Below are 13,271 nucleotides of genomic sequence, written 5' to 3'. Positions count from 1 at the left end.
TAGTGACCAGTTCTCTTCACTTTAGGATCATATTTTGATTTTGTAATGGCTGCTTCTATGGTCCATTGCCGAGAGGTGGGGGAGTGTTGGTTCAGTGTATCAGGAAGTTGCAGCCGGCCAGGCTCTGCAGTTTCGATTGGCTGGTGAAGAAAAGCTGAGTGTGATTGCTGCAAGATTGACAGATTAGTCAGAGTCTACTGATACTGCAAGCTGGAGCCGAGATAGGCCTTCTCCTGCTTGTCATGGTCTGGTGTCAACTCGTGATGTCTTTGTGTCCAGTATAGTGGAGGCAAATGTATATGTGGCCTTGTATGCTGCTGAGACAGCGCTCTGATGGTGTGATGGTGGCCACTGATGGTAGCTCATTATTCTCGCAGGCCAAAGTAACTGCTATTAGTGCAGGTGTGGAGACTTTGGCAATGAACTGCTAGATCTGAAGGATTCTGTGGTCAGCCTGACAGTTTCTAACCTCAGACTCCAAGGAGTGTGGCCAATGCTGCCTTGTGGAGGCTGGCTGAACTGATACAGAGGGCTGCTGAACACTCTCGCCAAACTCTGTATGTATCATTTTCCTGAATAACGGGACATGTGGGGATCACGTGAAAGGAGCAAGCATACAGAACCAGGCAGCCCTAAAGAAAGTAATGTCTTGTTTGCCTGCGAGCAGTCATCTCACTTTTGACCAGGAGAGCCATGCAACTGTGATAGTAATGGTGGCTGACATTTGAGAACAATAGGTTGTGTCACAGACAGACAATGCCGAGAAGTAGCAACTCTTCATAATGGCAGATTTACTGGATTCTAAACACTATGATACGTACATTGACCACTGGCCATACAGCAGCAACAGATTGTTTAATTTATGGCTCATTGGCAGGTAGTTACTAATCATTGGGTTTGGATTAGCTTTCAAAAACTGTTTCCTGAAGATCAAAGTGTGTGACCTCATTAATATAAAGAGAATTATATTTATTTTTGGGTCAAAGCTGTCTGATCATTATGTAACTTACACCGGTCACTCATACGGGATGAAGTTTCGCTGGTTGCTGTCGTGGGCAACTGATCGTGAAGCTTATCTGACAATAGTACAGGCAGAATTAAAACATTTGAGAGTTGCAGTTGGCAGTAGTGCAGTTAAGAATAGGGTAGATGACTGGACTTCAGTCAAACCTGCGAGACCAATAAAAGGGTTCAAGAGATGCTACATGTCTGCTAGCTTTAGTCTAGATTCTCCAATAGCTTCACTGTTCTTGATACAATAGACAAAAATGTGCAGACAATACAAGTAGTTCAGGAAGACATGGATAAAACAGGGAAAAATTTCAAGCTTTATCTAGTAAAAAAAAAAAAAAAAAAAAAAAAAAAAAAAAAAAAAAAAAAAAAAAATCCTACTGAGAATTAGTGATGAGAGGTCATATCTGTACAGGCACAGAACTCTCTTGGTAGTTAGTACCAACCAACTAATATTTTTAAGCCACATGTGGAGGCCAATGATGTAACCTGTTATTTACTGTCTGTAGGAAGGATCAGGATAAAGAAATATGATTTCTGTAACTGCTGGGAAGAGTTTGGACAGTTACTTGAACTTCCTAATTAAGGATGACAGGCACACTGCTGGAAAGGCCACTCACTCCAGTGTGCAGCTTGTTTCACTCGTGTGTGTGTGTGTGTGTGTGTGTGTGTGTGTGTATTTTCAACAAAGGCCTCGTAGATTGAAAGGTCATTCGTGACAGTCTCTGCGACACAGTATCTCCGCTGTATGATAAGTAGAAATTACCCTTTTCATGATGCTGCTACAGTTCATACTGGATTTTTCATTGTTTGATAAAAGAACCAAAAGTAGAGATGAGACTCTGTGTGTGGACATCGATGTGTCCAAGTGAATAATAAACTGAGGAATCACCAGTGTTTGGATTACTTAACGAAAAACCTTAGTTTTGCCGTATTTTCAGTTTGAAACCATCGTCATTGTGTTGGCACGGAAATGTGATTGCTACCATTTTTTGCATACTTTTGCTCAGTAATATTTTGAAACAGTGAAGCTTACATGAAAAAGAAATTAATCTGCAGAAATGTGCAATGAAAACATCAGTTTTTAACTGGATATCTTACAGGAACCCTTTTGCATTTACTGACCATTTACATACCAGTACATATACTCCATAATGATATTTGTAGTTAATAAAAGGAATAAGTTTTGGATGAACTTAGGAATTCAGTAATTCACAACTGCAATACAACCCCTATTTGGTTCCGTTTTACCGACCCCCCAACCCTGGTGACATGGTTGCTGAACAGTTCAAAGAAAACTTGACCCTCATTTCAAATAGGTACTGCCTTTATACAATTTTAGTTGGAGGTGTCTTCAATCTGCCCTTGATATGTTGGTAAAAATATGTGTGTAAAGTCAGTGGTAGACATAAAACTCATCTGAAATTGTACTGGATGTCTTATCAGAAAGTTATTTTGAACAGCTATTTCAGAAGCCCACTTGAAGTATAAATAGTTAAGTAAAACGTACTTGACCACATAGGAACAAATAATCCTGACCAAATAGCGAGCATCATGACAGGTACAGGGATTAGTGACCACAAGGTGGTTGTAGCTAGACTGAATACCATAACATGCAAAGCCGCTAAAATTAAAAGCAAAAGACATCTATTTAAAAGAAGAGATAAAAATTCGCTTGACCCATTTCTTAAAGACAGCCTCCACTCCTCCCAATCTGACTGTGTAAGCATAGACCAGATGTGATCTGAATTCAAAGCTACAGCAGTTGAGAAATGTATACCAAATAAACTAATAAGAGGTGGTACTGATGCACCAAGGTACACAAAATGGGTCAGAACACTGTTGCAGAAGCAATGAAAATAGCATGCAAGATTTAAAAGAACACACAATCCTGAAGACTGGTGAAGTTTTACAGGAGCTTGAAATTTACTGAAATCTTGCAGAAAACCCAAAGAGGTTCTGGTCATATGTTAAGTACATCAGTGGAAAGACACAATCAATTACTTCACTGCGTGATAATAGAGATGATTGCAATTGATGACAGTGCGCCTAATGCCGAATTACTAAACATGGTTTCTGAAATTCTTTCACAAAAGAAGAAGATGTAAATATTCCAGTATTTGAATAAAGAACAACTGCCAACATGAGTGACTTAGAAGTAGATATCATTGGTATAAGAAGCACTTAACCCTTTCAGACCCGAAATTTTTCTGGAGGAAGACAGGTTTTTACTTTATGTCGTAGTGGTCTTAGGTGATGTTTTAATGATTTTAGGAGCAAGATTTATACAAAAATATGTACCCGTTTCCAAATGTATTTTGTTCACTTGGCTTCACTTTAAGGACTCGCATAACTTATTATGAAATATTCTCTATTGTAGTAAATAGTAAAATGATCATTCAATAATTTCCATGCAAAATAACAACAGTTTTAAATTATACACTGGAATACAGCGAACGGTGTATTCTGGTGGTCACGAGTCGCAGCACACTGCTACATTGACCTGCTGATATTTTTATAGTGATGCCCAAAGAATGGCAGCACTTGTGCGCGATGAAAAGGTTGAACATTTACAAGTGTGTAGCTCAGGTTTGCTGAGAGAAGAAATACTTTCATTGCAGCTAACAGACTGTAAAAGCTAATGTACACAATTGTAGCCAGAGGGTCTGAAAGGGTTAAAACAGGCACTTAAAAAGGCACAGCCTCTGATACAGATTGTATACCAGTCAGGTTCATTTCAGAGTATGACTATACAATAGCTGCATACTTAGCAATCATATGCAGCTGCTCACTCGAGAAAGATCTGTACCCAAAGTTTGGAAAGTTGAACCAGTGACACCAATACTCGAGAAAGGAAATTGCTGAGTTATAGACCCGTATCATTGACATCAATTTGCAGTAGGATTTTGAAACATACACTGTGCTCAAACATGAGTTACTGACAAATGGCCAACACAGATTCAGGAAATATCATTGTTTAGAAACATAACTAGTTCTTTCTACTCTCGAAGAATGAGTACTATCAACAGGGGACGTCAGATTGATTTCATATTATTAGATTTCCAGAAGGCTTTTGACACCGTTCCTCACAAGCAACTTCTAATTAAATTGCATGCCTGGGGAGTATTGTCTCACTTGCGTCACTTGCGTGACTGGATTCCTGATTTTCTGTCAGAAAAGTCACAGTTCATAATAACTGACATAAAGTCATTGAATAGAACAGAAATAATATCTGGCATTCCCCAAGGAGGTATTGTAGGCCCTCTGTTGTTCGTGATCTACATAAATGATAGAAGAGACAATCTGAGCTCTTAGATTAAAGTCATCAGCTGATCAAAACAAATTCAGAAAAGATTTAGACAAAGTATCTGTATTGTTGGAAAAAAAAAGCCAATTGACTAAATAACAAAAGCTGTGAAGTGATCCACATGAGTGTTAAAAGAAATCCGCTAAATTGAGGTTACATGATAAATCTCACAAATCTAAAGGAACAATCACATAGATACTGTTGTGGGGAAAGCAAACCAAAGATTATGATTTATTGGCAGAACACTTAGAAAATGTAACAGGTCTGCTCTAGACACTACTTACACTAAACTTGTCCATCCTCTTCTGGAATATTGCTGTGTGGTGTGGGATCCATATCAGATAAATTGACAGAGGATACTGAAAATGTTCAAGGAAGGACACCTAGTTTTGTGTTATTGCCAAACAAGGGAGAGAGTGCCACAGGTGCAATACATGAATTGGGATGGCAGTCATTAAAATGCATTTTTCACTGCAGCAGGACCTTTTCATGAAATTTCAATCACCAACTTTATCTCAGAGCATGATAATATTTTATTGGCACCCACCCATATAGGGAAAAATGATCACCATCGTAAAATTAGAGAAATCAGAGCTCACTTGGAAAGATTTGTGTTTATTTTTTCTCCTACACTGTTTGAGAGTGGAATGATGGAGAAATAGCTTGAGGGTGGTTTGAAGAACCCTCTGTCAGGCACTTAATTGTGAATTGCAGAATAATCATGCAGATGTAGATACAAGAAGTAGAAATAATTTTCATGCATCCCTCTCTAGGTTTCATATAGATAGAGTTCATACAGATATACAAGAAAAGGCTTCTTAAAAGGTTGTTTCCCACAGTGCTCACTTGAGTACGGTCCACATATTTGTAGGATAACAACTGCCATTTTGAGATAATATTTATTGCAGCTGAAGAATAATTAGAAGAGATGTAATTGTTCCTTGTGAGTGTTTATACTGCTGACACCCTCGCAGAACTTCTTGTCAAAAATAGCTCACAGTCAAAAAGCATATTAAAAAGAGTGAGGAGCTTGTTTCAAAGATGCTCAAGTCCAAGCAAGTCAATGAACTGTCACAGTAGGAGAAAATATATGGGGTTTGTAGGTACTGATATTAATATTTGAAACACGGTCATTTTAATTACTTCAGCCTCACTCTGTTTCACTTTGGGATTGATGAACGCAGGATTTTATTTGTATGTTAATATCTCTGCCCACCATTTCTGTCACTTTTTATGGAGACAACAGAGTTTTTCATATCTTTATGTATGCTGCAGGAAGGAGATGCTAGAGAAACGGGCTGCTCGACGACAAAGAAGACAAGATTTGGCTCGCCGACGAACTGCTGCAGCACAGGAGCGCATGAGACTCATTAGCCAACTGGCTCGGAAGGATAAACGTGAGGACACATTTGGCATGCGGGATGAAGACTGGGATGTGTACAAGGCAATAAATAAGGTGAATATTGTTGCTTGAAGTATTTATCAGATATTTGCTAGTCAGTTGGTTCCCTAGTTCAAAATTTGTACACGTTGGTAACAGTTGTAGGACTAGTGTAATGTGTCTGTTTACGGATAGTGCTGTATATTTAAGACTGCTATATGTGACATTGTATGGACCTTTACAGAAAGTAGTGAATGTCCTGTTGTGCAGTTGTTTATTTAATTTGGAATACATTGAAACATTCCACGTCCATTAAGGAAGCTAACTATAACTTGTCAAATTAAGTTTCTTGAAGTACAGTGTGTAGCAAGACAAACAATTCACAATGTCATTGAATGGTGCTTTTGTAGATCAATGTGGTACAGTATTGAAAACTAGTGCATCATTAGGGCACTCTTATGAAACTGTTATTACTTCCTTATTTTACTTCTACTTTGTTACTGCTTCTTGCTATGACACACACAATGCATGCAGTACCAGAGCATAATTGTACTGAGCTTAGCTTGCTCCCTCCTCCCCCTCCCCTCCTCCACCCACACATTGAGGGACTGAGTGTTTTTGTTTGTTTTTTATTGTTCTGAAGATTATCAAGTCTAACATTTAGTGTGCCATAGTCACTCTTATCTTTGATGGAGTACTTTAACCTCTCAAGTGACCACCACATGGAGCCAGGTCTGGCTCTAGGGGAGGGCAGACTGGGGTACGTGTCCTGGGTGGCAATTTCAGGGGGCACCAGATTCATATTCTTGAAGAAAGAAAACCTTGTTTCACAAATTGCCTAGCATCCAATGCACGTTGGTCTATTGATTATGAATAATATTTTGAAACGTGTCCGTGATGGTTTTTGAACATTTTTGAGCACATTCTAAGTTGATTTTATAATGCGTGCATAAGGTACTTGATGTCTCTGCCAGTGGAATCCCCATCACATCAAGATATAAAAAAACTTTCCCATAGACAAAAGGGAATGGGGCTATATGAGCTGAGCCAAATGAACTGGTGAATACCAATCGCTGTTTGTTTATGTGGCTGATTCAATATGCGACTAATCAGTGCTGCTATAATTGTTAGTGAAATCCAGAGTGAAAATAAATGACTAACAGGAATAAAAAGTAAGAAAGATTACATATATCTTATTGGTGCATCCAAGAAAATGAAATTTTGACAGAAAATTTTTGCCAACTCGCTACTCTACCAAGGGCCAGTTATGCAGTCCCTGGTTAGCAGCTGCTTAAGTTCTGTTTTCAGAATAGTACAGAAAATGCATTGTGCGAACACGTAATAATGCCTAACTGGAGAATAATCTGGCAGTGTTAATGAAGTTAACTGGAGAATAAGTTTTGACAGTGGCAGGATTAGTTACAGAATTAGTAATGACAAAGATTGTTTGTTAGAATGAGGAAGGACAAGAAACGGGGATGTCATACAGATTATGTGGAAGAATATGGTGATTCCAAATTTATATAAATATTGCATACTGCTGCACTTTTTGATCTGATGAACTGGAGTGGATGAACAAAATGTGAAACTGTTTTCTTAACATACAACATTTTGCTTGTACTATGCATAATAGGCATTTGATATTGGTACTTCATCAATTATATTCTGTTGTGTTATTTATGTAAATGAGGTAAATAAAAATGACCATTTGTACCAAAACAGTCTTGCTTATTTGGCGTTGTTACAACTGCTGCAATATTAGAAATGCCTATTTTATTTTATCTAGCAGATAGTGACGAAATAGGTGAAATCAAATTGGAACCATATTAGTCTTTGGTAATATACTTACTTAGAGCTTTTTCCTTATTACATGACAACATTTTGATTTTTCATGTAGCAAAAAGTTTGATGAACTTTGAAGAGGTAATCGATGCTTTTCTTTGCCAGAAAAGAAAGTGTGAGGGTGTAAAGCTGTAATAAGATTAGAGAAAAAATGCGGGGACCTAAGGACACGAAGAAATGTGTACTGTCTTGCTTGTCTCTTGCCTTTACTGGTTTTATGTTCTCTGTATTTAATTTTAGGTCACGCAGGCAATAAACAGTGCAAATTTTCTGAAGAGTTCTTAGCCTTTTGGTCACAAATAATCCCACCCCGTATGAATTGTGAGGTTTTTTTAAAGGGAGGTAGGATGTCAAAACAGCCGACTGGAAGCAGGAGAGGCACCATAGAAAATTTTAATCTTCACTGTTTTCAGTATATTTGTGATGGCTTCCATTACAAAATATACACTTTCAAATTCCACAGAGCAAAATACAGTGCTATGAGATGGAAGAATGCTGAGTGAAGAGGCATGTTACTGCATTTTGGCACACTTGAGACCAAATAGCATGTCCTACAGTTAAACAAACTTATGTTTTATATATAAACTTGTTCAGAAAGAACATATTTTTGAAACATAAAAACACACACACACACACACACACACACACACACACACACACACACGCTTGAGTGAGGGGGCACTACCAAGTTTTTGCCCCGGTTTGGAAATTGGAAATATAGATCCAAGGCTGCGTGGAGCTGCCTGCCTCGTTACATGACTTTTCTTGTTAGTTCTTAGTATTGTTTAGTCATGTTTAGTCATTATCTTCCTCTTCATCGTTATTCACATACATTTTGTTCCGGCTCGCAGTCCGTTACCTCATGGCTCATACCCCTGTAATAGACCTAGATGCAAGACCTGTCCCATACATCCTCCTACCACCACCTACTCCAGTCCGGTCACTAACATCACCTATCACATCAAAGGCAGGGCTACCTGTGAAACCAGTCATGTGGTCTACAAGCTAAGCTGCAATCACTGCGCTGCATTCTATGTAGGCATGACAACCAACAAGCTGTCTGTTCGCATGAACGGCCACTGACAAACTGTGGCCAAGAAACAAGTGGACCACCCTGCAATACATCCTACGTTCCCATAACCCTCCTGGCCTCAACCGTTGTTAATCACTGTCCTCACCCACCCGGCCCCCTCCCTATTCCCATTCCCGCACTACACAGCCGTCATTTCACCACCACACTCAGTCTTTTAATTTCTTTTTATTTTTGTTTCTCTCCTTTCTGCTACTTACCCACTCCCCCCTCTGCACCTTCTCTCTTGCCCTCCGTCTAAACTGCAAAACTTCACTGTCCGCCACTCCCACCATACTATCCATCCCCTCCCCGCCCCAAGCCGCCTCCTTACCCCCACTCAGTCGCCGCTCCCATCATGCACTGGTGCTGCTGCTCGCAGTGTGGTTTCAGCTCTCCGAGACTGCAGACGTGTGTGCAAGTTGCACTTGCGTGAGTGTGTGTGTGCGCGTGTGTGTATGTGTGTCCACTGTTGACAAAGGCTTCAATAGCCGAAAGCTATGATTGTGTGAATCTTTTTATTGTGCCTTTCGCGACTCAGCACCTCCATTATATGGTGACTAGCAACTTTTCCTTCACTCATATTGTTACATTCTATCCTGGATATTCCATTGTCTATTCTTTACTTTTTTTTTTTTTTTTTTTTTACTCTTACAGCCTCTGCAGTGGCATAATTTTTTTGTATGTGCAAGTCATTCACTTCCTTCCACCCCCCCCCCCCCCCCACACACACACACACACACACACACCGGGAAAGCTTTTATTCAGGATTTTAGAAGTTAGACTGTGAAAAGAAGTTGAGAACAGAGTAGAGGTAGGGTAGTGTGGGTATTGTGCAAGTAAAGGCATGCAAAATCTCATCACCTTGATCGGAATGGCAGAGTAAAAGCCTTTTAGAAAAAAAACAACACCTGTCATACTGTATTTCCTTCGCATGCTACAGCCATTTAGCAGAATCCCAAAATTTAACTTCGGGAAATTCTAAGATAGAAGTTCAGTTCATCACACCTTGATAAATCCATTGGGAGCCCATATACAAATTGCAAGAATTATATGAGGACAGAAAAATTAATGAGCCACTGGAGTGGCTTTAGTTCATATCTACTCCTGAAGAGATTGATGTACTGTCGGAGGATATTACTGGGTCCTTAAAAAGCATTAAACAACTTTGTAGTGGAACACTTATAGTTAATACTGCCACATCATACCAAGTACTTAAGCTTCTGGGATGCAAGGTCTGAGGTGACCACCTTGTTGTGGCTGAGTTGCACAACACCTGTAACTTCTGTAAAGGCAGGGTTATCTGCTCTGATATAATGGAGATGGACTCCATGGAGTTATGTGAAATCGAGCGAGGTGGCGCAGTGGTTAGACACTGGACTCGCATTCGGGAGGATGACAGCTCAATCCCGCGTCTGGCCATCCTGATTTAAGTTTTCCGTGATTTACCTAAATCGGTCCAGGCAAATGCCGGGATGGTTCCTTTGAAAGGGCACGGCCGACTTCCTTCCCCATCCTTCCCTAATCTGATAAGACCAATGACCTCGCTGTCTCGTCTCCTTCCCCCCAAAGTTATGTGAAGCATGAAAAAATGGATGTTATGGAAGTGCAGAGCTATATGTGGAGAGTCAATGAAACATTGGAAAAAACTTAAACATTTATTCTAACTTTCAACACCCTGAAACATTGGAAAAAACTTAAACATTTATTCTAACTTTCAACACCCTGAAATTACGTGAACATATTCTTGCAAGCTATATCCTTATTAAGGTTCAACTGTTTTCTCCCAGCCATACGATTCAAATGTCAAAGATTTGGGCATACCACTGTAGCATGTAACAGGAAGGTTGTGTGTGGAATTTGTGGGGCCTTAGCTCACAAATTGGGTGACACACTTCCTCCAAAATGTATATGCTGCTCCAGGAAACAGCCATTATGGAGCAGGAACTGCAGGATTTATTTGATGAAAGGAAAATTTGGGAGCTGAAAGTTAAGAGATGCATACCCTGTGCTGAAGCTAAAAGTCCTTACATAGCTGTGCAAGCTCTAATGTTTGCTACTTCTCTTGCATTGGCCCTTATGAAGCCTGTCACCAACTGTGATACCTCCACACAAACTCAGAACACAGATTAAAGTATTTGTCAATGTACAATCTTAGACATAAAACTTGCCTGCTGGCCAACCACCACAGAGACTTAAGTCCATGTCATTCACTCAAGGCAATCAAAAGTACCAGCTGCCCCTCAGAATTCCAAGTCCAGCCATATGCACAATTTGAAAACATTGAAGAATGTGGAAGTCTGTGGGGAAGTGGTGTTTTCTATTCCCATTATTACAATGCTGTATGAGCTCATGGTCTAGTGATAAATGTCATGAAATGTAGACTGAGAGTTATGAGTTTGAGTCCAAACAAATCCTTATTTTTTAAAACAAATGTTGGCTGTCTGCTGAAGTTATCAGTTGATGGAACCCTCCTGGTAAACTGATGGAACCTCAAAGATACAACGGGTGTTCAATTAGTAACGCAACACATTTTTATTGAAAGCAGGTTTGTGTTATTCAGAATTCTAGTGCACCATATTATTCCCCACTCTCTTGGCTACAAAACCCTATTTGTCAACATAATTTCCATTCAATGTGATGGCCTTATGCCACCTTACCAGGAGGGCCTGTTTGCTGGCATGGTACCATACTACTAGTTGGAGCCAACGTCTTGCTGCATCAGTAACCTCCCCATCATCCATGTACTGCTTCTCACAGAGTGCATTCTTCATTGGGGCAAACAGATGGAAGTCAGAACATGCAAAATCCAGACTGTAGGGTGGACAACAAAGAACATTCAGTGAAGTTTTGTGAGCTGCTCTCAGGTGCACAACTTTTGTGATGCCTTGCATTGTCATGAAGGAGGAGAAGTTCATTTGCATTTCTGTGGCAAAAACATGTTGAAGTCGACTCCTCTGTTTTCTGAATGTAGCACAATACACTTCAGAGTCAATTGTTGCACCTTGATGATGGACAACAATCAGAAACACAGGAGACCGTACCATGACTTTACCGGTTTAGTGTGTGGCTTTGAACTTTTTCTTCAGAGGGAAGTGATGTTTTACCACTCCACGGATTGCCTTTTCGATTCCATTTAGAAGTGGTGAACACGTTTCATCACCTGTGACAATGTTTGAGAGAGAGAGAAAAGAAAATTGTCACCACATAAGCATTTCTGCACAGATGGTCCTTTGTTGCTCTTTATGGTCTTCTGGTAGGCAGCAAGGAACTCAGCAGGCAAGCACCTTTGAGAACCCCAGCTGGTGGATGAGTGTGTCACCATTACAATCAGAGACGTCCAGTTGAGCAGCGGTATGTTTGATTGTGATCCATCGATCACCTCACATGAGTGTGGTCTGACCTTCCAACATTGCAGGTGTCACAACTGTGTGTGGGCAGCCAGCACACAGGAAATTGGACAGGTTTGCACAACCTTGTTGCAGTAATGACAGATGCCTCACCAAAACGACTTGCGATGCTTTTGTTCACTGTCAGGTCTCCATAGACATTCTGAAACCTACTATAAATATATGTGATGCTCTAGTTTTCCACCAAAGGAAATGCAGTGACAGCTCTCTGCTTTGAATGCAACTCCCTTAGAGTCATCATTTTGAAGGCTACATATAGCACTGCCACTTATTGAAACTTCATGAAACTATAGGCACTGATGCAGGAATATTTCACAATATCCCACAACAAATTATGCATCCTTTTCAATTTGCTTCACTTTCTAGCAAATCAGTAATAGCAAGAAGTTCTGGAAACAGTTCCACAAAGCAGCTTATGGCTGTGTTGTGAGTTTCCTCATCTTACCATGACCACCGGCTAATGGTAACCGACCTCGTGCTACTTACCTCCTCATGTCAAGTGCTATCTGAGCAGGTGACCATATCGTGGTGCTATGAGTATATTTATCAATATTGTTATTTTCTTGTTTGAATTTCTAGTACTTGTCGTGCAGTTATTTATCGGAATCTCCATGCTTGAAACTAATGAACATTGTGCAAACATCATAAAATAAAGTCACAAGTGGAAAAAAGTGTAATACTCACGAAATATTGTGACTATGTAGGCTTACCGAGTCTAATCACTTATAACATTCTCTTGAGTCCGGAATCAGATCATGAAGTCATCTTGATGTGATATTTTTGCTGTCTGTCTGGCTGCTGTCTTCAGGTGAGGATACTGTTGGATGAACTCAGAACTGAATTCACACTGCAAGTGGCAGCTGCTTTATATGACATGATAGGGCCAACAGCATGTGCACAGGAAATGGGAGGACTCGTGTGCGCAAATTTCGCTGCCGAGCAAAAAACAAAACCATGCGCACATTCCGGCAAAAACAGTGGCAGAAAGCGAAACATGTGGAAATTCCGTAAACTCACGCGTGCAAACTCCGTTACTGAGAAGTAAACAAACCTGTGTAAGTTCGTATGTGCAAATCCCAGTGAAAACAGTGGCGGAAAACGAATCGTGCGGTAAATCTAAAAGTAAATATAACTGGAAAACTGTGACGTATAAGAAAAAAGATAAATGTGGAAGCAATCCAGCAAAACAGATCGTCAAAAGTGATTTCTTTGTGATTGGCGACTCAATATTAAAAAATGTGGTGGTTCCGA

General features: G+C 40.0%; 1 protein-coding gene across 1 annotated transcript in view; it reads left to right on the top strand.

Annotated features, from left to right (window-relative positions):
• The window catches only part of LOC126334831 (actin-related protein 5-like), a 191,340-nt gene that overhangs the window by 136,275 nt on the left and 41,794 nt on the right, over positions 1-13,271 (top strand). The window contains exon 9 of the mRNA XM_049997491.1: positions 5,594-5,774. Within this exon, the coding sequence (XP_049853448.1) occupies positions 5,594-5,774 (181 nt within the window). The remainder of the gene's footprint in view (positions 1-5,593; positions 5,775-13,271) is intronic.

This window comes from Schistocerca gregaria, chromosome 2 (assembly GCF_023897955.1).
Source record: "Schistocerca gregaria isolate iqSchGreg1 chromosome 2, iqSchGreg1.2, whole genome shotgun sequence".
Taxonomy (NCBI): domain Eukaryota; kingdom Metazoa; phylum Arthropoda; class Insecta; order Orthoptera; family Acrididae; genus Schistocerca; species Schistocerca gregaria.
This window is presented reverse-complemented; position numbering and strand designations above follow the sequence as displayed.